The following is a 24,828-nucleotide window of genomic DNA, read 5'->3' on the forward strand; positions in this document are numbered from 1 at the left end:
GCCAATGAGACTCCCCACATCCCAGTGCCAGCAGGAGCCCCCGCACGTCCATTCTTGAGATCCTGCCATCCTAGCCAACCTCAGCGAGGACAACGGAGCCTTTCTGGCCTAGATGGGTGAAGTGGTGCCCTCGGAGCCCCCTACCCTGAGGAGCAACGCTGGGTCTTAGCCAAACACCATGCTCCACGGAGGCTTCTTTTGGTTTTCGGACAAAAACTTCCCATGGGCACAGGATGGGAGCTCGTTTGCTTTGAGGAAGGAAAAAGCTCCACCTATGCAAAAAGCGTTAGACGCGGGGCCTCCTCTGCTTATCCAGACTGGCAGAGAGAGGAGGCTGCAAGCCAAAGGGATGGGGCGGCGGGTCCAAGACCCCCGAGTCCTTCCTGACGGCGCCCCGACTCTGCCCCCAACGCCCGGCACGGCACTCCTGGCGTCCGGGCTGCAGAAGCCCGGGCCGAGCCGCCGTCACCTGTCTGCCAGCTTCCCTCCCATCCTCGGGAGGAGGGCTCGGGGGTGGAGGCCACGCCCCGCAGACCCGGCAGCTCCGGTTCTTCCCCTCCGGCCCCAGCAGCCGCAGTATCTCGGGCCACTTCCGTCGCCCCTGCAAACCCTATTTCCGTCGACGGGATAACGTCCCTTCCGCAGTCCCGAAACGCCACTTCCGGCCTCCCGGGACAACGGGCCCCTGACCCTTTGGGGGGGGGCGACGGGAGTTTGGGCCACGCAGGCGCAGAGGGGCCCCCCGGGGTTGTGGGAAATGTAGTTTTCTAGCATCCTCAAGGGACAGGCGGAGCCGGCGAGCCGTGGGAGGAGCTGGGGCGGGTCGCGGGGGGCGGTTCCTCCGGCCGGAAACCGTCGCTTTCTGGGCCGGGTGGGACCTGCACCGACGCGGAGCGGGGCGCCGTGGGGCGCTAGGGGCCGCTGGCCGTAGGAACCAGCGGGCGGCCCACGCGGGCTGGGGGCCAGTTTAGGTACGGACCGGAAGTGCCTTAGCGCGGCGGCGGAATGGCCAGCTGAGACTACCGGTTGCGTTTGGGAAGAGTCGGCGTGAGGCTGCGGCGTGTGGGCTCCAGGGACGGCGGAGGCGACCGCGGCTGGCTGGGGCTCGGGGCCTAAGACCCGAGCGTCCACACCACCCGCGCGGTGGGCGCCTCGGGGTAAAACTAGGTTCAGGGAGTCAGTACCTGCCCAGAGTCGCGCAGCTGGGGAGCGGCGGAGGGTTTGAGGGAGGGAGCCGTGCTCGAAGCAGCGTTCTCATGGTGGGATAGGGTGGTGAGGGAGACGGGGTGCGGGAATCAGAGCGAGACCGGAGTCCCCGGAGTGACCTAGGCGTGCACCTGTGTTCCAGCTCGGCTGAGTGCCTGGGGCCGCCGCCAAGCACAGACCATGTTCATGGTGCGCCTGACTTCCCAGCTGCTCAGGGCTGTTCCCCGGGCAGGTGAGAGGCCCCGTGGGGGCAGATGGGCGGGAGGCGCACCTGGGTTAGGAATGTGGTCAGCAGCTCAGTTCCCCCCGCTGCTGTGCCTCACCAGCTGGAGGCGGGGCCCGGCCACAAACTACCTCGTAAACGTCCAGATTTCACAGAGGGGAAGTCTGGGCCTGAGAATGTCAGCAGGGCTTCAGGAGGTTCTGCTCCCCAGACCCGGTGGCCGTGCATAGGTCGTGTAGCCCCACGAGCAGTAACTAACTGTGCCATCTTGTCTCCTGCAGGTTGCAGTGGGCCTTGGCCTGTCTGCGGGGTGTTGGGCAGGCATGCCTGCAGGCCTCGTTACAGCATGCAACCAATAGGCCCAAGTGGGGTTGGCTCCCTCCCTGACCGGCGGGTCCACATGGAGCTTGAGGAGATGCTGGTCCCCAGGAAGATGTGTGTCAGCCCCCTGGAGAACTGGCTGACCGTTCGCTACCTCCTGCCCAGACTGGACGCTGGGGCCCCAGAGATTGTGTCTCCAGCCCAAGTCTATGAGTGTCCACCCAGCCAGGTGGGGGAAGGGTTCGAGCAGGGGGGTAAGGACGTCTGGGACGCACCCCAGATACAGTGCAAAAACGTGCTCAAGATCCGCCGGCGGAAGATGAATCATCACAAGTACCGCAAGCTGGTCAAGAGGACCCGGTTCCTGCGGCGGAAAGTCAGGGAGGGACGCCTGAGACGGAAGCAGGTGAGCGTGGGCCCTCGGTCCAGAGCTGGGCAGGGTGGTTGAGGTGCGTGGCTGTGCCGCAGACCTGTTGGTGGTCCCTCTCTCTGCCCTCGCAGATAAGGTTCGAGAGAGACCTGAGGCGCATCTGGCTGAAGGCGGGCCTGAAGGAAGCCCCCGCGGGCTGGCAGACCCCCAAGATCTACCTGAAGGGCAAATGAGTCTCGTGTGTCCCTCCCCCAGCCCTGTTACTGCTGATGACCCATTGTAATAAATATTCAGAGAACTTAGTCATCCTTGCTGGCCTGGACCCTCTTCTGCCTGGGGTGAGCTGTCTTGGGGTTGAGGCTGGCACCAGCGTCTGCTGTTACAAGAGACACAAGGGCCCTGGGTGGCAGATTGGCGGTCCCTTCCCCGAGCTGGCCCTTGTCCTGGTGCCAGGGCTGCAGGAGTGACAGCCTGGCTTTTCACGAACTGGTGCCGTGGGGACAGCTGAGCAGAGTCCCAGCCCTGCCCCTGAGGAGCACGCAGATGGGAACTGTGCCAAGGGGACCAGCTTGGAGGTTAGGGAGTGCCCCGATGGAGGTGCTGATGTGATTAGGATACACGGTTGACTCTCTGTGCAGTCGAAAAACCCGAGCAGAGCTCATAGTCAGCGCTCCTCTGTGGTGCCAGGTTCAACCAACTGTGCGTCGTGTGGTGCTGTGAGACCTACTCACTGGAAAAAACACATGCGTGCAGCTGGAGCCGCACAGTTGAGGGGGCAGAGAGGGCCTCACTGGGGAGACGGGGAGGGGAGGCAGGAAAGAACCTCAGAGATGATGGGTGGGGTCCTTCAGACCCTGCCACCTGGGCCTCAAGTGCAGTCCCCTGCTCAGCTGCAGCTGGGGACCCGTGGCCTGCTGTGAGCTCCTTGGCCTCTGCCACTTTCTGGGGCCCTGAAGGGGGGTGGCGAAGGGCTCACCAGGAAGGGATGGCCCACTCTGGAAGGTTCAGGGTTGGGCTGGCTGAGGAAGGGGTGCCGTTTATGGAGCTGGGGAAGCGTAGAGCCTTAGTGTGAGCTAGTGGTTCTCAGAAATTTCAGATTTCTCCTGCATGGAGGGAAACGTGTTATCGCTAATAGTGAGGGGCCCCTGGGCCTCTGTATCCAGGCTTGGGGGGCTGGACTGCAGGCGGAGGAGCCTGGTCAGAGTCCGTGAGTGCAGGTGAGGCTCGTCCTCATCCTCAGCGTCTGCCCTGCTCCTGATACTGGGTTCAAGGAGGGAAAGGTGGGTACGTCTCTCCTGAGCCCCGGAGTGGCGTCTGCGAGGGGCACAGTTCTGTTGCTGATGCCCCCGTCCCGCTTCACACCAGGGCGGTGCGGTCTCCTCGTGTTTTGTCAGAGATGCGTCTGTGGCCTGGGTTGGGTTCCCTGCGGGTTTAGCAGATCTGGGGGCAGGGGGTGTGCTTGGACGCGGGCTTCCCAGCATTTCTCCTGGAAGGGAACAGACGACCCCGATGCTTCAGTGAGCCAGGTGGGCCCCTGTCCTGTGCGTGCCTGCCAGCCGGGTAAGCAGGCATCTAACCGTGGGGCCTGTCTGAGTCCCTGTCCATCGGGGAGATGGGCTCATAGAGTGGGCGTGAGAAGCGTGAAGCTGACCCTGACCTGGAGGAGACTAGAGGCCCTTGAGGGCACAGGACTGCTTCTATGGGTGGCCACTAGGGGGCAATGATTAGGCTCCTGGCAGCCCTTGGGGTCCCGGCTGAGGACCAGGACACGGGCATCCTTCCTGGGTCTCAGTTTCCTCAACTGTGGGTGGGGCAGGGGCCCCAGGGCCAGGGTCTGGGCCTCAGCAGTGGAGCCTCCCTCGGGTGGAATTACCATGCTCTCTTGGTGCCAAGTCCGGCCCCAGCTCCACCAGGCCTCCCAGCAGGGCCTTGGCCTGCCAGTGACGCCCTTGGCTGACGCCCACGGCCGCTGAGCAGCTGCTCCCGGTGTTTCTTCCAGCCCCCGTGTGGGAGCTGCCCCGTGGCTCACCCCACCCTTCCCTGGCTGAGTCTGGAGACAAAGCTCAGCTGGGGCCATGAGTGCTGGGGATACAACTGGCCGACCTGTGCAGGGGGGTGCAGACCCAGACGCCTGGAGGCTGCCAGCTGGCAGAGCGCCGCAGGGCCCTGGCACCCGGGTCACCTGCTCCAGCCGCCTCCACCGTGAGGTGGGTGCCAGCTGGGGCGCCCCCAGAAGGCAGGCTGCCCAGTGGTTCCAAGCCACGCGGCCTCACCATTCCTTCACAACAGTGGTTCTTAAGTGGGCATTCGGCCACATCGAGGCAGTTTGGGTTGTCCCAGTGGGGGTCACAGTTGGTGGAGGCCGGGGATGCTGTGAAACGCCCTACAGTGCACAGGGCAGCCCCTGCCCAAGAGCAGGTAGCCCCGGACATCAGTGGTACCATGGTCAAGGCCCCTGTTCCTGAGGTCACCGATCCTGTCGGGTCAGCTCCTGAGCTGGCCCAGCCCTGCTCTGTCTCCCCAGTCCCTGTCCCTTCCCCTGCCCTGCAGGCCCTGCACCTTGGCAGCCCTCTCCCTGCCCCAGCTCGTGTGTGCAGACCTCATCCTGCCTGTGGCTTGGGTGCCCTGGGCCCCAAGCATGATCTCAGGAGGTGGTTTGGGGGTTTTATTTTTACTCTAGCTCCCCCCGGACCACCAGAGGCCTCTCCCCACCTCCCGACGGGGCCTCCATCCTCCCGCAGCTCCTCCCCGCGGCTCCTGTTCTAGCCCTGGGCACCCCCTGAGGTGGGGCGCAGAGGGAGGGCCCGTGCTGTGTGATGTGATTCTGGCCTGTGGTCTGCGCTTAGCCCGTAGCAGTGCCTAGGGCTTGGGTTCAGCCAGAGGAGGGCCCCAGCGAGGGCTTGAGCCGATGGGGGTGGTCTTGGGCACTGACTGGGGATCTGCCTTTTGGACCCAGTGTGGAGGCACCTCGGTGAGCTCAGCCGCCGCCCCTTGTCCCTGTGCTCTTCCATGCCTGGGGCACGGCCAGTGTCTCCTGGCCTGGGCGTTCCTGCCCACACAGTGGGCCAAAGAGGGAGCCAGGCCGGGCTCAAGCCCTGCGGGAGGATGTGAGGCTGGACGCTGGGCCCTGGGAGGGGCTGGCTGGGGCCCTGCCCCAGTCAGACACGCACATACGTGTGCGCCCCCAAACTGCATGCAAATAGCTGTGCTCCCCGCCGTCCGAGGAGCCTGCAGGCTGGCGAGGGCGATGGAGGGCCTCGGCGTGGGCAGAGGTTGGCCTCACTCCCCTGGCCTGGCCATGGCCTGCTGAACTTGCCTGGAAGGATGCTGGAACCTGGGGGGACAGAGGAGGCAGGGAACATTCCTCTCCGGGTCTGAATTTTGGAAAAAGCCACTGAGGGGCTCTTGAGCTGCAGCCCCAGGATGGGGCAGAGGAGTCCAGACCTGGGTCTGGAGTTAGCCTGAGGGTGGGGGCCAGGGGGCGACAGCCCCTGCTCCCTGTCGGATTCTGTCTAGTGCTGTCCTCAGCCTCACAGGGCACTGCTGGACCATTTTTGGATGAGCAGACTGAGCCGTGGCATTGGGTCCCTCACCTGACCTGCGGGTCACACGTCAGCCGAGCAGCAGGGCTGGGGCTCGAGTTCACCCCAGCTGAGACTGCCACCTCCCAAATTGGAGTTCTCTGTGTGGGGTGTGGGCGGCCTCTGTGTATTTTGAGGATCCTTCCCGGCTGAGTAGGGAGGGAAGCACTGCAGACTCAGGTGGGGCAGCACCAGGCCGGCAGCCCCCTTGCTTCAGCTGTGCAGCGGCGGGGCTCTCAGGGCCCCTGAGGCCAAGAGGAGGGACGGCCTCAACCTGCAGGCGGGTGGGAGTTGTGACACCTCCGTGGGAGCCTCTGAGCCGTGGCCAAGACTCACGATCGGGGTGAGCCAGGTCGCCGGCATTCATCGTGCCTGTGTTGTGTGGAGTGTAGATTGACCCAGTGAATTTGGGAGCACAGGACAGGGGTGACTGCCCCGTGACCTGGCACCCCACACCCTCACCACCCCAGTGTAGGTGATCTGAGGTGCAGGGGAGGACACTGATTCAGCCTGGAGTCCTGCCGAGTGGACCTGGCCCCCAGAGGATAGACCCCCAGAGGCCACCAAGACTGGGGGTCTATCCTGGAGTCCCCAAGGCCTTGGAACACCAAAGCCCTCACGTGAACAGGGTGGGTGGGTCACCCCCAGGTCCTCTGGGGCTCAGACCTGAGCTTCCCTGTGAATCTGGGCAAGGGTACCCTCTCCCCGTCACGAGGAGCCTGTTTGCTTTGCTTATTCCTGTTGGTTTTGTTACTTTGTATTTACAGTTGAATTCTTGTTTGTTGATTTGCCGGCCAGTTAGGATTGTATGTGGCTCAGTGTGGGGTTGTCAGCTCCTGCCTCACCTCACCTCACCCAGCCCGAGCCTGCGCCAGGGCAGCAGCTTCAGCTCCTCTGCTGGCCTCGGCCTCCTCCCGGTGTAGTCTGCCACAGTTTAAATGGCCCCACAGCTCAGCAAGCTTGTGTCTCCTTTCTCATTCAGCTCTTTATTCTCCAGTCTTGTTTTTTCTTCTGCACGTTTTTCTGTGTATCACTAACTCAGCTCCAAACTTGCTGGCGGAATTTAAAAACTCACTTCCGTCCAGCTCCTCAAGTGACCTGTTCAGGTGGAGCCGCCCTCCTGGCGCCCTGTCTGGGCCGCCCTGGGCCCTTGATGGTACCAGCAGGGTCTCCCTGGGATACCCTTGGCCTCATCAGCTGGAGCCTCTGTTTCTGGAATGCCGTGTTTTCCTGCCGTGTGGTTTACTTCCTTGTTTTCACAGAGTACATCCTAGAATGGCTTTCTGAGAAAAGGTGCATCAGAGATAGATTGTAGAATAAGAATTATGTTTTTAAACTATTAGTAATTGACATGTTTGAGTGATTCTTTCCACCACAGGCATTGTGCTAGGTTCTTCACAGGACTTACGTCACAACAAATCTATAATGAACCTTGTTTGATAAGGGAGGACCCTTAAGTACAGAGATGAACTTGCCCACATGGCTGCGAAGCCATGATTCAGCTCTATTTGACTCCAAAACTTAATTTTTTAAAAAATAAGTTTGTTTATTTACTTTTGGCTGCATTGGGTCTTAGTTGTTGTGTGCGGGCTTTCTCTAGTTGCGGAAAGCGGGGGCTACTCTTCGTTGTGTGTGGGCTTCTCATTGTGGTGGCTTCTCTTGTTGCGGAGCACAGGCTCTAGGCACGCGGGCCTCAGTAATTGTAGCGTGCGGGCTCAGTAGTGGTGGCTCATGGGCTCAGTAGTTGTGGCTCACGGGCTCTAGAGCGCAGGCTCAGTAGTTGTGGCACATGGGCCTAGCTGCTCCACGGCATGTGGGATCTTCCCAGACCAGGGCTTGAACCTGTGTCCCCTGTCGTGGCACTACATTTTGTTTTCCTTGTGGGTGTCATGTGCTGCCCCTCCTCACTGCCCCTCCTCTGACTCGGTGGCCTGTGAGTTGGGGGACGTGAGTGTCTGTTCACGTGGAGACACTGTCACTGCTTTTCCTTCCCTGTGAGTTTTTGTTTTCCCTGGAATCAGTAATTGTGTTGTTTTTTTTTCTTTCTTTTCAGTTGCTTTAGTTTTCTGTACCCTCATCACAATTTCAACACCAACTTCTCAGCCCAACTCCCAGAAACAGCTGAGGTTCATTCATCTCAGAGTGAAGTCTCTTCCTGGATTTCTCAGCTGTCCAGCTGGCTGTTTGCCCATCACATCTAGGCCCAGCTTTCACCCTGGGGATTCTCTCAGACTCTCTGCTCCCCTGATCCCTCATCTTCCCTTTTCCTTCCCTTTTTTTTTTCTTCATTTTTTACTTTTTTTTCCTTTTTTCCTTACCTTACTTTGAAAGAGCACATCTTCCAGTCTCCTGCGGAAAGAAACACAAGAGAAAATTTTGAAACCTTGCAAATCTACGGACATCTTTATTGGGTCCTGTTTCTTGGTTCACAGTTTGGCTGGATGTGGAATTCTAGGTTGGAAATTATTTCCTGTAAAACCCCATAGGTGTCACTCTGTTGTCTTCTGGTTCCCAGTGTTGCTCTTGAGAAAATTGCACCCAGTTTGAGTCCAGAGCCTTTGTGATTTTCTCTCTCGAAGCTCCTCTTTTCCTTCACTGGTGGAGACACTCCCAGTGACATATATACTTTGGTGTGGATCTGTTTTCGCCCCCACAGGAGCCCATTTCAATCTGGAAACGCCTAACCTTCTGGGATTCAGTTTGGGACATTTTCTCGAACCGTTTTGTTATCATTTCTTCCACTCTGTTTTTTCTCTTTTTATGGAACGCCTGTTGTTTGGATGACTTTCTCTTCTATGTTTTATCTCGTTGGCATATTCAACGTTTTCTTCTAATCCAGTTAATGAATTTCTTTCATTTCTGTTACCTTCTTAATTTCTAAGAGACTTGATTTTTGAGTGTTTCTAGCGGCGCCCTGTGTGTCTCACGGGTGTGGTGGCGTCTCCTTGTGGGGATGTTAATGCTACGTGTTTTCTCTGCCCCCCACGGCCAAGTCTAGCTTCTGTTTCTGCCAAGTGCGTTCCTCTGTTGCCTTTGGCCTCTGTTTCCCACATCAGTGGGCTTCCTCTGGCGGCACTTGGCTGTGTGCTTATGTTTGAGAGTGAGGTCTACCGACCAAGACCCCCAGAAGTGGCTCTAAGTGCCCTCCCCCACTCTGGTGGGGGCCAGGACTCTTTGGAGACATGGCTAGTTCCTGGTAAGGTTGCCAACTTCAGCAAATAAAAATACAGGCCCCTAGTTAAATTTGAATTTCAGATAAGCAACAAATAATTTCTCAGTATGTCCTGTGCGATGTTTACCTGGAAACCCTAACGCCAGACCTGTGGCAGGAAGTGCATGAGAACCTGCCGTGTCTCTTCATGTCAGAGGCCACGGGAGGCGCCAGGAGGGTGCAAAGGGCTTCACTGGCCAAAGATGGGACAATATGAGGGCTAAAGCACACGAAGCGTGTTGAGACCCGTCCACTGGGCAGCCATGGAGGATACAGAGGCCCAAGTCCCAGGGTCTCGGCTGAGATTCTATTAGGTTCTTGGGCCGTATGACTGGGCACATTCTCTGAGCATTTTAGTATAACTTCCTGGCTTCCTGGAAACCAAAATAATGTATATTGATTATAAAGCTCCCATGCTGATGGCTTAAATAGACTAATGCATGCTTTCATAGATTTAAAATAGAGAACGTTAGATTTCCAGAAAGAAAAAAGGAATTGAACTTCTAATGCTTTAAAAAAAAAAGTCATTTGCTTGCAGAATCCACAGCTAAAAAATTAACCTGGGACAATTGTTCATCGTTGGATAACAAGCAGAGAGGTGTGAATTCTGGCAGAGAGCAAATATTGCCAAGGAGACTATGTCATATAAACGTTAATATTGTTTAAATGTTGGGCTGGAAAATGTGGAGTTTAACAACTAGTATTAGAAAAAGTCCAGGTAATTTTTTTTTTTAAAGACTCAATTTTATTTATTTATTTTTGGTTGCGTCGGGTCTTCGTTGCTGCACGCGGGCTTTCTAGTTTCTATTTGCGGTGAGCGGGGGCTACTCTTTGTTGAGGTGCGTGGGTTTCTCATTGCGGTGGCTTTGCTGCGGAGCGTGGGCTCTAGGCACGTGAGCTCTAGAGCGCACGCTCAGTAGTTGTGGCTCACGGGCTTAGTTGCTCCATGGTATGTGGGATCTTCCCGGGGCCAGGGCTTGAACCCATGTCCCCTGCATTGGCAGGCAGGTTCTTAACCACTGCGCCACCAGGGAAGCCCCATCATTCACTTTTTAGCACTTCCTTCCTTTTCGGCACTCCAGGCTTATCTCGTGTTCCCTCCCGCACCCTAAGACCCGCCATTTCTCCAAGGAGCCCGGGTTCCTTGTGTGGGAAATGGTCTTAGAAACCATTTTGATCTGGAGCTGAGTGTGCTCACTGCTGCTGGGCCTTCTCAGATGACAGAGCCGACCACGCATCCACACACCTAAAACCGCTGCCACAGGCGTCCACCTTTATTTGTGTTGCGCCACGACGGGACACAGGTTCGAGCTGTGAACTCATGTTCACAGCAGTGTCTCCAACTGTGATCCTGACCTCGCGGGTCATTCCAGCCCCTCTCTTGCTTTTCCATAACCTGGTCCACGTCCCCTGCGGCAGTATCAGAGCTGATAAACCCCAGCCGGTGGGAAACACTCGTGTCAGCTCCAGCACGGTGCTGCGCGCAGGCCCCTCTGCCTTCAGTCACAGGCTCTGCTGACTCCCGAGGCCCTCAGGTTGGTACTTCACACCCCTTCAGTGGTGTTGCCCCGTTTGTGAGTCAGCCAGATTTCTTGGCCACATTCTGATTACCTGACCACCTAAATGAGTTGTTTAGACTTTTCACACATTAAGATTCCCTCTTTGTGCCATGCAGTTCATTGGATTTTGATAAACGCATAGTGCCGTGAATCCCCCTACTGGGGGATCATACAGAACAGTTTCGTTGCTCTGAAAGATCCCCTGTGCACCACCTCTTCATCCCTGCCCCCGGGTTGTGGTTTTAAGGTGCTTGTTACGCAGCAGATACCTGGAGCGTTTCTGAAGATAGTGAAATTCACAAAGAGAGCGATTACAGAAATAGTGTGTTACTATCTAAAAAGAGCCCTTCTCTGTCCAAATTACGTCTAATTTGGATGGTGAAGTTAAAACATACGCTGTGTGATATATACAGTTACGTAATCTAAAGCTCTCCGTTTAAATTTGTCAATAACAGTATAAATATTTGTGTACTTATAATAAACATTCATAGAGAGGTATATCAATATCGTTAAGTGGAGGAAGCGTATATATTATATAATAAAGAGAAAAAGAGTTGTCTTTTACATGCACAGCATATTCTAAACAAAAAGCAAAGCTGTTGTTTCCTCTGCTGGGTCAGGGAGTGCATTTCTGTCCCCCAGGCTTATCCCCATTTGGGCCCTTCTCCCCTCAGGTTCCCACCACGACTTGACTCTGTTTGACCAGATGGTCCTTGTTTCCAAGATGGCGAACGCTGCCAGTAATCATTCAGTGCTGTGCTCGTTTTAGATGCTGTCACCCGGATTGGTTAAAACTCTAGCCAACGTGATCATCATGTCTTGTGTGTGGTCAACAGTGACGATGTGCCTGCCCAAAATCCAGGCCTGAGATCCAGACTTGGAAAAACTGGCAATGTGTCTTAAACCTCACCTGTCTTTGGGGTTCCCCCAGACCGCCAGTGGCAACACAAAGGCCTCCTCCCTTGGATAAAATGAAGAGCAGTGCAGACGATGGAACATATTTATCACTACTGTATCTAACCACCTCTTCGCAAGTTTGGAAGCCCCCCTGTTTACGAAGCCCGTAATATGGGAAAGTCAGACCATTTATACACAAAAGGAACGTTGTTCTGACTGTGTTGGAGCAACTTTGCGATCTCGCGTTGGTGGGAAGCTGCCACGTTCGCGTGTGCGGCGAGGATGGCTCTGATTGCTGTGTTGTGAGGCCCTCCCCGCCAGTACCTGCAGGTCGGAAGGCTCTATGAGGTAAACACACTCTCGTGACTGAATCCTGGGGAAGTACGTGACACCTTAAAAGAGATTCCGCTCTCTGGCCTTTGGACATGCTGTGCAGCCGGGTGGCAGTGGTGGCCTCCCGGGGGCCGTCTCCGGGGTCCCTGACTGTTGACGCGACAGGAAACAGCCTCACTAGACAGGCCGACACTTGCCACACTGTCCCCAGGGGCCAGGTCAGGGCCGGGGGCCCCTGTGCACCAGAAGCAGATGACCCGGAACTTGCAGTCCGGCCCGAGTCCACAGGACAGGCAGAGGAGTTGGACGTGTCTCGCTGAGGTGGTGTGGGCATGAGACAGCACAGGCTGTAATGGAGTGTCTGTAAATGTATCTCATTCAACTGGCCCTCAGAGTTCAGGACAAAATACCACAAGAAACTCTTAATACAGATGTGAAGCCAGTGATTCTTCAGATAAACTGAAAATTCTGTAGGAAGTGATAGAAGGGAACCACTCAGGACGGTACCCGAGGGGTGGCCCTGGGTCCAGTCAGGACCAGGAAGCTCGGGGAGTCTGGTGGTAGGTTCACCCCCACTCCTCCCACCCCCCTAACCCCGACAGCAGAGGAGTCCTTGGGCTGGCAGGCTGGGCGGGCAGGGGAGGTGGGAGCCCTCCAGGCTGCAGGGCCGAGGGGCGTTGGTGGCCATGCCGAGGGCCGCAGGGAGGTCAGGTCAAGGCTTCGGGGTGGCTGAGGGACTGTGTTAAAGGCAGGACACCACGGACCACCCTCCCTCCCTCCCGTGGCTTCCCCCACACCCTCTGTGGGGAGCTCGAGCCCCTCTTCATAAAGCAGAGCTGCTGAAGGGAGCCTCGCTGTCACCAGAACCCGTGGTGAAGGGGCTCCCTTGCTGGAAGCATCGCATTTAAAGGTAAATCTCCTTGGTGAGGCGCCAGGGACCCAGGGCGCCCGTCCACGTGGAAGCAGCGCTCGCGGCCCCCAGGAAGCCAGCCTGGTGGCTGCTCTAAGCTTGTCAGCCCTGGCCTTCCCAAGGCGCCAGCAACCAGCTGGACCTGGGGACTCTGTAACTTTGTTAACTCCCGCAGTGAGAGGCACCACGGGTGAAATCTGCTAGGAGTCAGGTCTGTGGTCCTTGATTCCTGGCTGCAAAACTGATGAATCGATAAGGGTGGTAAGGAAACACTTCTGGCGTGATGGGAGAGAAGAATATACAATGGCCAACCTCGGAGCCTGAGGTCATGGTTCGAGTCTATGACCCATACAATCCGGCCGGCGTCCCTGCACCTTCACGAACAGAACGAGCCAAACGGGATGCAGGCAGGCGTCAGAGGCGCTGCGGGCTCGGTTCGGGCCACCGCAGGCACGCGAGGCACACAAACCTTTTGGTTTCCCAGCGCATATAAAAGTTATGTTTAAAGTGTAGGCTATTAAGTGTGCCATAGCATTATGTCTAAAAAACGTACATGCCTTAATTTTTTAAAAAATTTGTTTATTTTTGGCTGCGTTGGGTCTTCGTTGCTGCGTGTGGGCTTTCTCTAGTTGCGGCAAGTGGGGGCTACTCTTCGTTGCGGTGCACGGGCTTCTCATTGCGGTGGCTTCTCTTGTTGCAGAGTTCAGGCTCTAGGCGCGCGGGCTTCAACAGTTGTGGCACGCAGGCTCAGTAGTTGTGGCGCACGGGCTTAGTTGCTCCACGGCATGTGGGATCTTCCCAGACCAGGGATCGAACCCGTGTCCCCTGCGTTGGCAGGTGGATTCTTAACCACTGCACTACCAGGGAAGTCCCATATATATTTTTTTAAATTTTACATGCCTTAATTTAACACTACTTTGTCTCTAAGAAATGCTAACCATCATCTGAGGCTTCAGCGAGTCAGAATTTTTTGCTGGTGGAAGGTTTGAAATAATGTGAGAACTACCAAAGTGTGACACAGACATGAAGTGAGCAAACGCTGTTGGGAAAATGGCACTGATAGACTTGCCTGACAGAGGGTCACCCCAAAACTTCAGTTTGTAAAAAGGGCACAGTCTGCGAAGTGCAGTACAATGAGGGGTGCCTGAACCCTGTTAATGCCACGCAGGAAACCACTGATGTGGGTTTGACCACGACCGCTAAAATCCTTGATCTTGGCTCCCTGACATTTTCTCAAGATAAAAGGGTTGGCTGGCCCATGAAATAATGGATCTATATTTCCAGATTTTCTCGTCTGTATTTTCGAATCAGTGTCTCAGTGGATTGATGATCTCCCAGCCTCTGTCTGACCTGTGGTCTCCACCGGAAGGAGAAGAGAGCCTCCACGGGACACCCGGCTCTTCGGACATGGGGCCTGCAGAGCCCCTGCCTCACGGGGTGAGCCCCGGCACCGGGCAGGCCACCAGGTCCCCAGAAGAAGGACCAACACACTCACAAGTAACCTGGTGCTTGTACGAGACCTGGTCAGAATGAGCATAAAAGCAGCGTGAGGGGGACATGGCGAGTGCCGTGGCCTGTGACACGGCCCCACGCTCTGGCCTCACCTTGTCTGATGATGGGTCAGCGCAGCTCCCAAGGACACCCCAGGGACCCTGCTGCTCAGCGACCTGCCCACAAGCCAGTCCCTAACAAGACACCATCCCTGAGACCTGTGCTTTTGTCCTTTTAAGTCCTGCCCCTGCTTTGCTCAGGGAGACAGTCGTATTTGTCTCCTGTTACTGCATCAAAAATCAACGCGAATTCAGCAGCTTCCCTCGGCATGTTCGTTACCGCACGGCTGCGTGGGGCACGCGTCTGGGTGTGAGTTTGCTGGGAGCTCGGCCCAGGGTCTCACCAGGGGAAACCTGTGTCGGCAGGGCTGTGTCCTCACCTGGGGTCCTCTTCCAGGCTAATCTGGTGGGTGGCATAATCCGTTCCTTGCGGTTGTAGGACTGAGATCCATTTTCTTCTTGCGGGGGTGGGGGGGTGGGGGGGTGGCTGGGGCCTCAGGGTTTTGCACTTGGGTCAACCCCATGGGCCCTTTCACAGCCCAGCAGGCAGAGAAGCTGAGGCTTTTTGTCCGGCTGAGATGCATACTCTGCCTCAGGGAGCAACTTGCAGTCACGTCTGTCACGTGGGTGCGAAGGGAGGGCTATCCCGCCAAGGTTGGTCACACTCTGGGGGAGGAAACGGGCTGGGTGCCCTGGGGAGCATCTCAGAACTCTGTCCATTTCCCTGATGTGTTCGTGTAAATCCTGACAGGTCTAAACTAACCATCTTGGCGTTTCCTGCATCATCAGACCACATCTCTCCCGCATGTAAACCCCCTTAGGCCTCATCGTACTTCACGTGAGAGCCCAGCACGCTCTCCCCTACCCGGCAGGCAGCTTCCTGGGCCCCAGCCTAGCTATTCACTTGTGGGTGTGGGTCCCCGAGGGGCTGTCCTGGTTGGTCTGGCTGAGGGAGCCCCTTACCTGCGTTAATCTCGCCATGTTTAAAATGCCCTCATTCATCAGCAGCTGGGTCTGCAGGCTGTCTGCCCTCTAACAGCTACAAGAGGGCAGGAGCTTGGCAGCCGGTGCGGTGCTGAGTCCCAGTGCCTGGCACACAGTAGGTGCGCAGCGTTTGCTGAATGACAGCGTGTGTGAACACGTGTCTGTGTGTCTGCTTGTGCCTCTGAGTGCCTGTGGTTTCTCCTCCCAGTGATCCTGGCTGCCTGGAATGTCCGGGTCCCCAGGATTGGAGCCAGAGTCTGAGTCTGTCTCAGTGGGGCTCGCTGGCTGACCCGCCTTGTCTGGCCTGGACTCCTAGGAGGGGGATGTGGGTCCAGGGCTCTGGTCTGGCTGGGGCTGGGCTGGAGCTCAGGAGGACCATGGTGATGTTGCAGCCGTTTAGTTCCGGTCTGTTCTCTCCTGGGCCTCTGTTCTCATCTGCGGCTATTTCCTGCCAAGGACTGGGGAGGTGGGCTCAAGCAGAGAGAACAGGATGGGGCAGGGAGGAGGGGTTTGTAGCCTTCCCCTGCCCTGTCCATCCTTGCCCAGTGGTGCCAGGAGTGTGCTTCCTCCTTCAGACTTCTGTACTGGGGCTGAGCCGAGGGCTGGATCTGCGTTGCCAGGAATCCACCGACCTCCACGCAGGGCTGAGAGAGGGAGGGCTCTGCAGGGAGTTAGGGTGTGGCCCGGGTGCTTCCAGGCTCCTAGCTCAGCGCTGGGAGCTGACCCTGCTCCCCTTCCAGACTGAGGGGCCGGACCTGGGCCGTCTCTGCCTCCCTCCAGCCCTGCCTGGACATCTTCCCTCTATGGAGGAGAGACAGCCTGGCAGCCAGAGGCAGGAACAGAGGCCTGAGATGGAGCAATAGAGCGGTCGAGGCCGATGGAGAGAGACAGACAAGGGCGGGGGCGCAGAGGAGGGAGGAGGGCTGGGAAGGAGGCCACCAGTGCTAATATAAACCAGTTAGAAAAACAGGAGGATAGGCCAGGCCTCAAGGCCAGCCAGGCAGGGCTTGTTTATCCAGAATGAAAGGCCCTTGAGGAGCTGGGGGTGGGGTGCGGAGACAAGTCCTGATTCCAGTTTGGAAAGGGGGCTCCGCCTCCCAGGGTCTGGATCCTGCTGAGGAAATGGGTCCGTTAGGTTGGGGGTGGGGCGTCCTCACAGCCCTGTGTCCTCCCAGTGGGTCCTACCTGTTGTCAGCCCTCATTCCCTCTTGCTGCAGTAGCAGCAGCCTCCTCCCCTTGCCCGGAGCCCAAGAGTCTGGCTGGGCTGGGCTCCTTGCTTGTCTGAGGACTTGGGGACCAGGGCAGCGTTCAAGAGAGACTCCAGCCCACCAGGGCCTGGGCCTGTGACCATAATTCAGTCCAAATGGGCAGTCCAAAAATGCACCGTGGGTTTTTGTGGTAGTTTGGTGGATTTTTTTTCTTTTCTTTTTTTTTGAGGTTTGCTTAACTAGAAAGAGTGGGTTTGATACACAGTGCATGCTCTGTTATTTCACATTTGTTTACGTGACTTTGTAAGTTTTCCCAGAGCTTCAAATTTGTGCCTTCTGTTGGGAAGGCTCCCATACCCCACTTCATTTCCTCCCCTCTGGGAGGGGTGGGGGGTGATCCTGGGAGCACCGTACCTGGGTCTGGGTGGTGTTTCTGCTCTTGATGGTGGGCAGATGGGGTGGGGGCACCAGGACAGGGGGTCACCCGGCTCCCCGCTCAGCTCTCAGGGGCCTCACCCCTCATCCCCCTGGCTGGCTGAAGATGACTGATGAACAGCAGTGCCCATCATGCTCTCCGGAAGGGGCCCCCCTACCTCCCTAGGGCCCGTGCGACTCTTATCCCCACCTCACAGTTGAGGAAACGCAGCCCCCAGAGGCGAAGGGTCACCACAGGGCCAACGGGAAGACCTGGTGGTCTGGCAGCCTGGGGTCCTTGGGGTCAGACCCAGGATGCCTTTCTGCTCTCCTGCAGTGGGGGGATGCCTTGGCCAGTGTTCACTTACAGAGATGCTGGTGAGGAGATACTCCCCCCAGAACCCCAGACCTGCAGTGGCCCCAGAAGGGCTCTGTATGTATGTCACAGACACCCACAAGGCATCTGGGGCCATACCCTCAGGCCCCCCTGCCCCTTCTGGGCTGGGCTACTGCCACCTTCTCCAGGACCCAAGCCAGAGTGACTCCCCTCACCCTTGGGAACACAGTGGCCAAGGCCTGACACCTCCCACCAGGCCCGCCAAGGACCAAGGACCGGGGGAAGGCGGGGAGGCCAAGGGGCCGGGCAGGAGCGGAGGGGGCGGTCTGCTCTGATGTCACAGCGGGTGCTGGGGAGGGGAGGGGGAGGGGGAGGGGGCCGGGCTGTTTTTCTGGAGAGTTAGAGCCTGAGTGAGACAAAGCGCCGGCGGGCCAGGCGGGCCAGGCAGGCGCCATGGAGCTGCGGGCCCGGGTCCTGCTCTGGAAACTTGTGCTTCTGCAGAGTGAGTTCGGGTGTGGGGGCGGGGTCGGGGGGCGGGAGCCGCTGGTGGGTCTGAGCCCGAGCCCAGGGTTGGGGGGGGGTGCCTCAGCTGGGAAGGGGTGGGTCTGGGGGCCTCAGAGGGAGCTGCTCACCACGAGAAGGCCCCCAGGACGTGGAGGTGGTGAGGCCTCACGTCAGGTCCCACAGAACTTCCCCTCACTGGACGCTGGAGACGGGCCGGGCAGGGAGGGAGGCCAAGGCGGGGGCTCCTCCTGGGCTCCCTGGCGCCCCCCGACTTCTCTGGGACGCCCCTCAGGCCTGTGCTTCTCTGTTGTCAGGAGGGGAGTGGGTGGGGGACTGAGGGGGGCTCGCAGGGTCTGCTCCCAGGCCCCGGAGCTCACCCCCCCCCCACCCCACCCCTGCCGGGCTGGCCTGCTGACCCGGCACATTCCTCCATCCGGCTGGGCACCGGGCCACATCTCTGGAGCAGGAATTTGGCGTGTGGGGTGGCAGATGGTGGGGTCACTCCCCACTTCCAGCCTTCTCGTGCTTCAGACCTCTGCCCTTCGGGAAGGCCGAGGGGGCTCCTGGGTGGGGCGCCAGCCGTCTGAGGACCCTGGAGGGCGGGCTTGTGAGGCATGGCCCCCGGGCAGGTGCCACTCCGGATATGCACGTGCAGAAGCCCCGCAAACCAGCCCAAGGTGTCAGGCGCTGGTACTCTTGTGGCCTTGCTGCAGTGATGTTTAGGGTGGCCACCATTCCTGAATGTGGCGCTTGGTGACAGGCACACATACAGAGCTGGCCTGGCCCCACCACTCACCCGCAGCCTGGGCAGATGGCCATGAGGATTAAGCGGGGGCCTGGGAGAGGTGGGGGGGAAGGAGACCCCCGCCTCTGCCCTCCCGGCTTCTCTGGATTTACCTCCACCTGTTAAGAGGGTGTCACTAGCACCCACCTCAGCAAGGACTACCGAAGGGGCCCAGGGAGCCAAGTGGGGGCCGGTTCGGGTGGGTGACCCCTCCACAGTATGACTCTTGCTTCCTCTCCTTCCAGGCTCTTCTGTCCTTCTGTCCTCAGGTTAGTGACCACCCTCCCCTGGGAACCCTTGCTAGCCCCATCCTGTATCTGTCCCCTTGGGTCTCACCCCTCCCGCGGTCACTTCCCCTCTCCACCAGGGCCAGCCGGGCCCGCGACCCCCGGCAGCTCCGTGGTGTCCGAGTCTGCAGTGAGCTGGGCAGCCGGCGCCCGGGCGGTGCTGCGCTGTCAGAGCCCGCGCATGGTGTGGACGCAAGACCGGCTGCACGACCGCCAGCGCGTGGTCCACTGGGACCTCAGCGGCGGCCCGGCCGGCGGCTCCGCGCGCCGACTCGTGGACATGTACTCGGCGGGCGAGCAGCGCGTGTACGAGCCGCGCGACAGCGGCCGCCTGCTGCTGACCCCCACCGCCTTCCAGGACGGCAACTTCTCGCTGCTCATCCGCGGTACGGCCCGAGGGACCGAGAGGGGGCGGGGCTGCGGGGGCGCGGGCGGGGGCGCGGGCGAGGCCGCGGAGCTCATTGCTGGGTTCCCCCGGTGCGTAGCGGTGGAGGACACAGACGAGGGGCTGTACACCTGTAACCTGCACCACCATTACTGCCACCTCTACGAGAGCCTGGCCGTGCGCCTCGAGGTCACCGACGACCGTGAGTGTGTCCCACTCCCGGCCTGTGCTCTCCCACCCCTGCCCCCACCCCCCGCCCCGCTCCCTCCGGGCACCCTCCCGGCCCGGGGTCCCTGACCGGCCTCGCTCCCCCAGCCCGGGCCGCCGGCGCGCACTGGGACGGCGAGAAGGAGGTGCTGGCGGTGGAGCGCGGCGCGCCCGCGTTGCTGACGTGCGTGAACCGCGCGCACGTGTGGACCGACCGGCACCTGGAGGAGGCGCAGCAGGTGGTGCACTGGGACCGGCAGCCGCCCGGGGTGCCGCACGACCGCGCGGACCGCCTGCTCGACCTGTACGCGTCGGGCGAGCGCCGCGCCTACGGGCCGCCCTTCCTGCGGGAGCGCGTGGCGGTGGGGGCGGACGCCTTTGCGCGCGGTGACTTCTCGCTGCGCATTGACCCGCTGGAGCCGGCAGACGAGGGCACCTACTCCTGCCACCTGCACCACCACTACTGCGGCCTGCACGAGCGCCGCGTCTTCCACCTGAAGGTCACCGAGCCCGCCGCCCGGCCGCCCCCGCGGGACTCGCCGGGCAACGGTTCCAGCCACAGCGGCGCGCCCGGCCCAGGTGCAGGAGGCACGTCTGTGGCCCCCTCCGGCCCCAAATCAGGGACTCCAGCGTTGCGGGGGGAGGGCCCCGAGGGCTGAGGCCGGCCCGGGTAGGCGCGCTGCGCGCTCCCTGACACGGTCCCCGCCCGGCCCCCGCAGACCCCACGCTGACGCGCGGCCGCAGCGTCATCAACGTCATCGTCCCCGAGGGCCGGGCCCACTTCTTCCAGCAGCTGGGCTACGTGCTGGCCACGCTGCTGCTCTTCATTCTGCTGCTCATCACGGTCATCCTGGCCACCCGACAGCGCCGCCGCGGAGGTGAGCGGGGGGTGGGGGGGGGACTCGCGACGCCGGGGCTGAGGCCAGCACTGGGAAGCCTTTCCCGGCCGGAGGCGGGACTTGGGGCGCAGTGGTCCGAGCAGAGGGCCCCATGAGCCTCGTTGCCTGGGCTGCGAGGGTGAGGGTTCCTGTGGGCCGGGGGGGGGGGGGGCGCTGGGGAAGGGGGAGGCTGCTCCCAACACGACTCTCCCTCCCCAGGCTACGAATACTCCGACAAGAAGTCCAAGTCCAAGGGGTGAGTGCCCCTTCCGGCTCTCCCGGGGACCAGGCAGACCTGCCCACCGCTCTAACCTCCCACCACCCTCCCGCTTCCAGGAAGGACGTGAACATGGTGGAGTTTGCTGTGGCTGCCGGCGACCAGCCTCTTTACAGGAGGGAGGACATCCGACTAGGTGAGGGAGACCAAAGAGACAGACTGTGGCTCCCAGGCCTGGGGTGAGGGAGGCACGTCTCTGAGACCTCACCCTGCTCTCTCCCTGCATCAGGTTACAAAAACAACCTCCTGAAGGAGAGGGTTGAGCTGTCCCACAGCCCCCTGCCCGCCAAGAGCATCGACTTGGACAAAGGTGAGCTGAGGTGCGGGGGGAGACCCCTGCCCATCTCAGAGCTGGGCTGTATCCCTTGCCACCCACTCAGAGCCCCAAGGCACCAGCCAGCCCTGCGGGCAGGAGTCCCCTGCCACCTCAGTGCCCCCGAAGTCCCTGGGCAGCCCTGATGGTAGTCTGCCCTGTTTCCCCCGCAGCAGAGGGGCGGAGGGCAGACACCCGCCTGTCCCCTTGGCTTCCAGAGTTCAGGAAGGAGTACTGCAAATAAGGCGACCCCGGGCTCCTGGCTGGGCCAGCAGCTCTGCCAGCTCTTGTCTGTCCACCTCGGAAGACTCTTCCTGACCCCCATGCAGCTCGCCTGGCCCCCCTTCCAGCGGCTGGTCCCGCTGTCCTGGAACTTGGCCTGGACTGGTGCAGGGTGAGGCTGCCTCCAGACCCCTCTTGGGGGCCACCTGATCCTCATTTGCGATCGTGGGCTCCTTAGGACTCTGCCGGCACTGCAGCCGGGCCCCTTCTGCAGCCCTCGGCCGGTGCTCTTCCCTCCTCGCATGGCCACGACCCCGCTGATGTTCACCAGTCTCTCAGGCTCTCCTGGCCTCTGCCCACTGGGGGCTGGGAGCCCCACCTCTGCAGGGAGAGGGCCGTGAGGGGGCTCAGTGGGGATCCTTGGAGCTGGGGTTCAGCCTCAGGCCTGGCACTCCCACCCCTTCCTTGCCCTGTCCTTAGGGGAGCTGCCTGCCAGCTCCCCTCGACGGCACCCCGAGTTTCGCTGCCAGGCTGTCTTGGGCTCTTCATGGTAACCCGAGGACCGCGCACTGCAGGCCCGGGGCTAGTGTCCCTCTGCGCTGCCTCCGGCCTCCTGGGGCCCCCTCTCTGCTTCCCACCCTGCTTCGGCCCTGTTTCCAGCAAGCTGCCTTGACAGTCACTAGGCTCCATGTGACTTCCGAGCCTGACTCCCTTCCCTCGGCCCCTCCTTGGGCTGGAGTCCAGGCTGAGGCCTCATTGGACTGCGTTTTGGCTGAGGATGGGGGGCGGGGGGGGGCGGTGAGGATGGTCTTAGAGTGGCTGGTGCTGCCACTCCTGACACCCCACATTTGCTCATCCTGGGGAATCGCTATCATCTCAATAAAGACCACATCTGATTTTAGACTTGGCCCCAGCTGTGCCTCTACAGCTCCCGTCCATCTCCCCGGGGGGCAGAGTCTAGCCCTTGGGGACCCCCAAGTGTTCTCCTTCATCTGGAGTCCTACTGTCATCACCCATTCCTCTGGGTGGGAAGTCTGGGTCTGGGTGTCCTGAGAAGGGCAGCGTCGGAGCTGATTGTGTGCACTTGCTCCTGGCTGTGAAGCAGTTTCAGATCCTCTTCCAAGGGCTTACTGGACGCGAGGACAGAGGGCAGACTGTATCAGTTCAGTCCTCTGAGAAGAGAAGCAGATGCCAGGATGGGCTCAACGAGTGAGGAAAAAGGGGGAGGAAGCAGGTAGCGGGAGCTAGCGGGAGCGCCCTCAGAGGGGTGCCAGCAGGACAGGAGGGGGAGGGAAGGGAGCCGAGGTAGGAAGAAGCCTGTTTCTCCAACCCTGACCCCATCCTCCAAGGCCCTCAGGGACAGCAGGGGGCAGGAGGGGCGACTGTCACCCTAAGTTGGAAAACCCAGAGCGATGGGCTGAGATCATGACCTTCCGAATGAGGAAGCACGAGCCACCCACACGGGGTGGGGGGGGTGGCCCACAGGGGGCTCCCTCTGCATCCGAGCTCGTACCTGGAGGAGGTGAAAACCCCGGGGTCATTTTGATGAAGGCCCAGTTTCAAGCCCTCACACAAAGAGTCACGAAATGTGTTCCTTACAGATCCTGGGGGGGGAAGGGGGTGTCTGTGTGCTGGGTGTGTGTGTGTGTGTGCACGCTGGGTGGGTGTGTGTGCGCGCTGGGCGTGTGTGTGTGTGTGTGTGCTGGGTGTGTGTGTGTGCGCGCGCACGCTGGGTGGGGGTGTGTGTGCTAGGTGTGTGTGTGTGCGCTGGGTGTGTGTGTGTTCACGCGTGCGTGCTGGGTGGGGTGTGTGTGTGTGCGTGTGCTGGGTGTGTGTGTGTGCTAGGTGTGTGTGCGTGTGCGCTGGGTGTGTGTGTGTGCGCGTGCGCGCACTGGGTGGCGGTGTGTGTGCTCAGGGAGCCAGGGGAAGGGCAGTCCTCCATCCAGGTCACCAGTGACCAGGAGATGGCCAGCAGGGTAGCAAGCACCTAGAACTTGTAAGGTGGTTGCAGCAGCAGTCACTGACTTTCATGGGCTCAGCTCTGAGTGGTTATTTTAAAAGGTGCCCAGGAAAAGCAAGGCAGGAACTTGGGGTGGGAGTCCTGAGCGTTGGTCCTCATCTGAATGTCCAGGCTCTGGGTGTAAGCAGGACAGTCATACAGTGAAACACCTGGGCAGTAACTCAAAATAGCTGCTCTCTCGTCACACCCCCACAAGGACCCCACAGTGGCAACAGGAGGGAGGCTGGGGCACGGAGCTGTGACTCCCCCCAGCCCAGTGACCCCCGGCCCCAGTGGCCCCATGCCACTGGACAAGGCCCTTCCTGTCAGGACTCAGGTTCTGGCCACAGACTCAGGCCCCTTGCAGGGCCCCAGCCCGACCACATGAGCATCAGTCCCGGGACTGGCTTCTGGCTACCAGCCTCTGTCCTGTGGCTTGGGCTGAGGGGCAGGAGTGCAGCTGAGGCATCAGAGCCCCTGCATCTGTGTGACTGGCAGCCATTTGTGCCTGGCCTGGGGGATCTGGTCCCCCGGTGAGCTCTCAGGGTTTTCCTCCCTAACCCTGAGCACCCAGAAGAGAGCCATGGCGGACCCTTCCTCTAAGGCAGTCCTGCCTGGGGAAACTGAGCCCCAAGGGGAGAAGGCCCAGGCTTGGCTGAGCGGGTGCCCACCTCACAGAGCCCAGGGGAGTGGAGGTCAGGACCCCTGCCTAGGCTCACCTGGGGGTGGTCCCCGGCCTGGACTCAGGGACTTATGGCCAAACTCTAGCTCCTCCAGTCAGTGATGGACTAATGAGGTCTCCTCTTGTGCTGGCCCACTGCGTGAGGATGGTCGTGACCCGACAGATGGGAGAGTCTCAGCTCCAGCCAGCTTCAAGGCGGGGCGCTGGGGACGGGCCTCAGAGCAGCATGTGCCGCCCACCGGCATAACTCTCAGGCCGCATCCTAGGGCCTCTCCCTTCTCACTCTTGCCAGCGTGGGCCTCCTTCTAGTGGCCTCAAGTTTTCCTCCTTGGGTGGGGGGTAGGGAGAGCCGCTCTCCCCATTGGGCTGGACCCTTCACAGCCGGAGGGGCGCTGCTCCGCGTCTCCCTTGACCCCAGGCAGGAGGACCCCAGGCAGGTTCGATGGAGAGCGGCCGGGAAAAGAATCCCTACACCTGCTGCCAGAAGCACCGTGCCCTTGCGTGCGCACACCTGCCCGCGCTGACCCCGCCGTCGCCTGAGCATCACATACACGTGCTCACACTTGCATTCCCTCGTCCACGGGGGCACCGGCATTCCCTTGGCCCGTGTTTCTCGGAGCCCCCGTGTGACCCGGTAGAGGGCGCGCCAGCTCGGAGCTGGCGCGGGGGCGCAATGTGACCGACTGTCCTCGGCTCCGGCCCGGACACAATTCTGTTTCCCGCGGTTCCCCCGCACCCCGCCGATGTGACCACGGCGCCTCCGGACTCTTAAGAGGAGGAGGACCGGAGCCTGGCCGCGCGGAACCCCTCCGAGGGCTCCAGGCCGGGTGCAGAGCTTCCTGAGGGCCCCCACCCACCTCCTCCCCGCGGGGCGCGCCCCGGCCGCCCAAGGGCCGAGAGCCGGGAGCCGAGGGCTGCCGGCCTGTGCACGCGGCGGCCGCAGGACGCGCGCGCCACGGCTTCCCGGCCTGGACGCAGGCAGGGAGGCCCCGCCCTCGCCGCGCCCGCGCGTGCGCAGCCCCGCCCCTTGCCGCGGGCAGCCCGGTGACGTCAGGCCCGCCGCTCTCTGGCGCCCGCCGCTCTCTGGCGCCCCCCACGGCCGCGCGCAGCAGGGCTCGCCGTCCCTTTAACGCGCGGCCCGAGGGGGCGGCGGCGGGGCGCACGGACGCGGCGGGCTTCGCGCCCT

General features: G+C 60.3%; 2 protein-coding genes across 8 annotated transcripts; both read left to right on the forward strand.

Moving 5' to 3' along the window:
- Positions 1–952: 952 nt before the first annotated feature.
- AURKAIP1 (aurora kinase A interacting protein 1) lies at positions 953–2,428 on the forward strand. Of its 4 annotated transcripts, none has more exons than XM_027110545.1 (4): positions 953–971; positions 1,349–1,438; positions 1,711–2,156; positions 2,252–2,428. In XM_027110545.1, exons 2-4 carry the CDS (start codon positions 1,387–1,389, stop codon positions 2,351–2,353), a joined length of 600 nt encoding a protein of 199 aa, XP_026966346.1. In that variant the 5' UTR covers positions 953–971; positions 1,349–1,386; the 3' UTR covers positions 2,354–2,428. The 4 variants fall into 4 exon arrangements, with proteins under 4 accessions (XP_026966346.1, XP_026966344.1, XP_026966345.1 ...); XM_027110543.1 differs by lacking the exon at positions 953–971 and adding an exon at positions 1,005–1,157; XM_027110544.1 differs by lacking the exon at positions 953–971 and adding an exon at positions 1,006–1,143.
- A 12,971-nt stretch (positions 2,429–15,399) lies between these two features.
- On the forward strand, positions 15,400–21,862 carry MXRA8 (matrix remodeling associated 8). Of its 4 annotated transcripts, none has more exons than XM_027110549.1 (10): positions 15,400–17,606; positions 18,638–18,661; positions 18,760–19,065; positions 19,165–19,266; positions 19,380–19,859; positions 19,991–20,149; positions 20,369–20,405; positions 20,486–20,562; positions 20,656–20,736; positions 20,913–21,862. In XM_027110549.1, exons 1-10 carry the CDS (start codon positions 17,558–17,560, stop codon positions 20,981–20,983), a joined length of 1,386 nt encoding a protein of 461 aa, XP_026966350.1. In that variant the 5' UTR covers positions 15,400–17,557; the 3' UTR covers positions 20,984–21,862. The 4 variants fall into 4 exon arrangements, with proteins under 4 accessions (XP_026966350.1, XP_026966351.1, XP_026966352.1 ...); XM_027110550.1 differs by having other exon boundaries at positions 20,916–21,862; XM_027110551.1 differs by having other exon boundaries at positions 19,380–19,850.
- The last annotated feature ends 2,966 nt before the right edge of the window (positions 21,863–24,828 follow it).

This window comes from Aethalodelphis obliquidens, unplaced genomic scaffold, assembly GCF_003676395.1.
Source record: "Aethalodelphis obliquidens isolate GAN/ISIS:26980383/991018 unplaced genomic scaffold, ASM367639v1 scaffold9, whole genome shotgun sequence".
Lineage (NCBI taxonomy): Eukaryota > Metazoa > Chordata > Mammalia > Artiodactyla > Delphinidae > Aethalodelphis > Aethalodelphis obliquidens.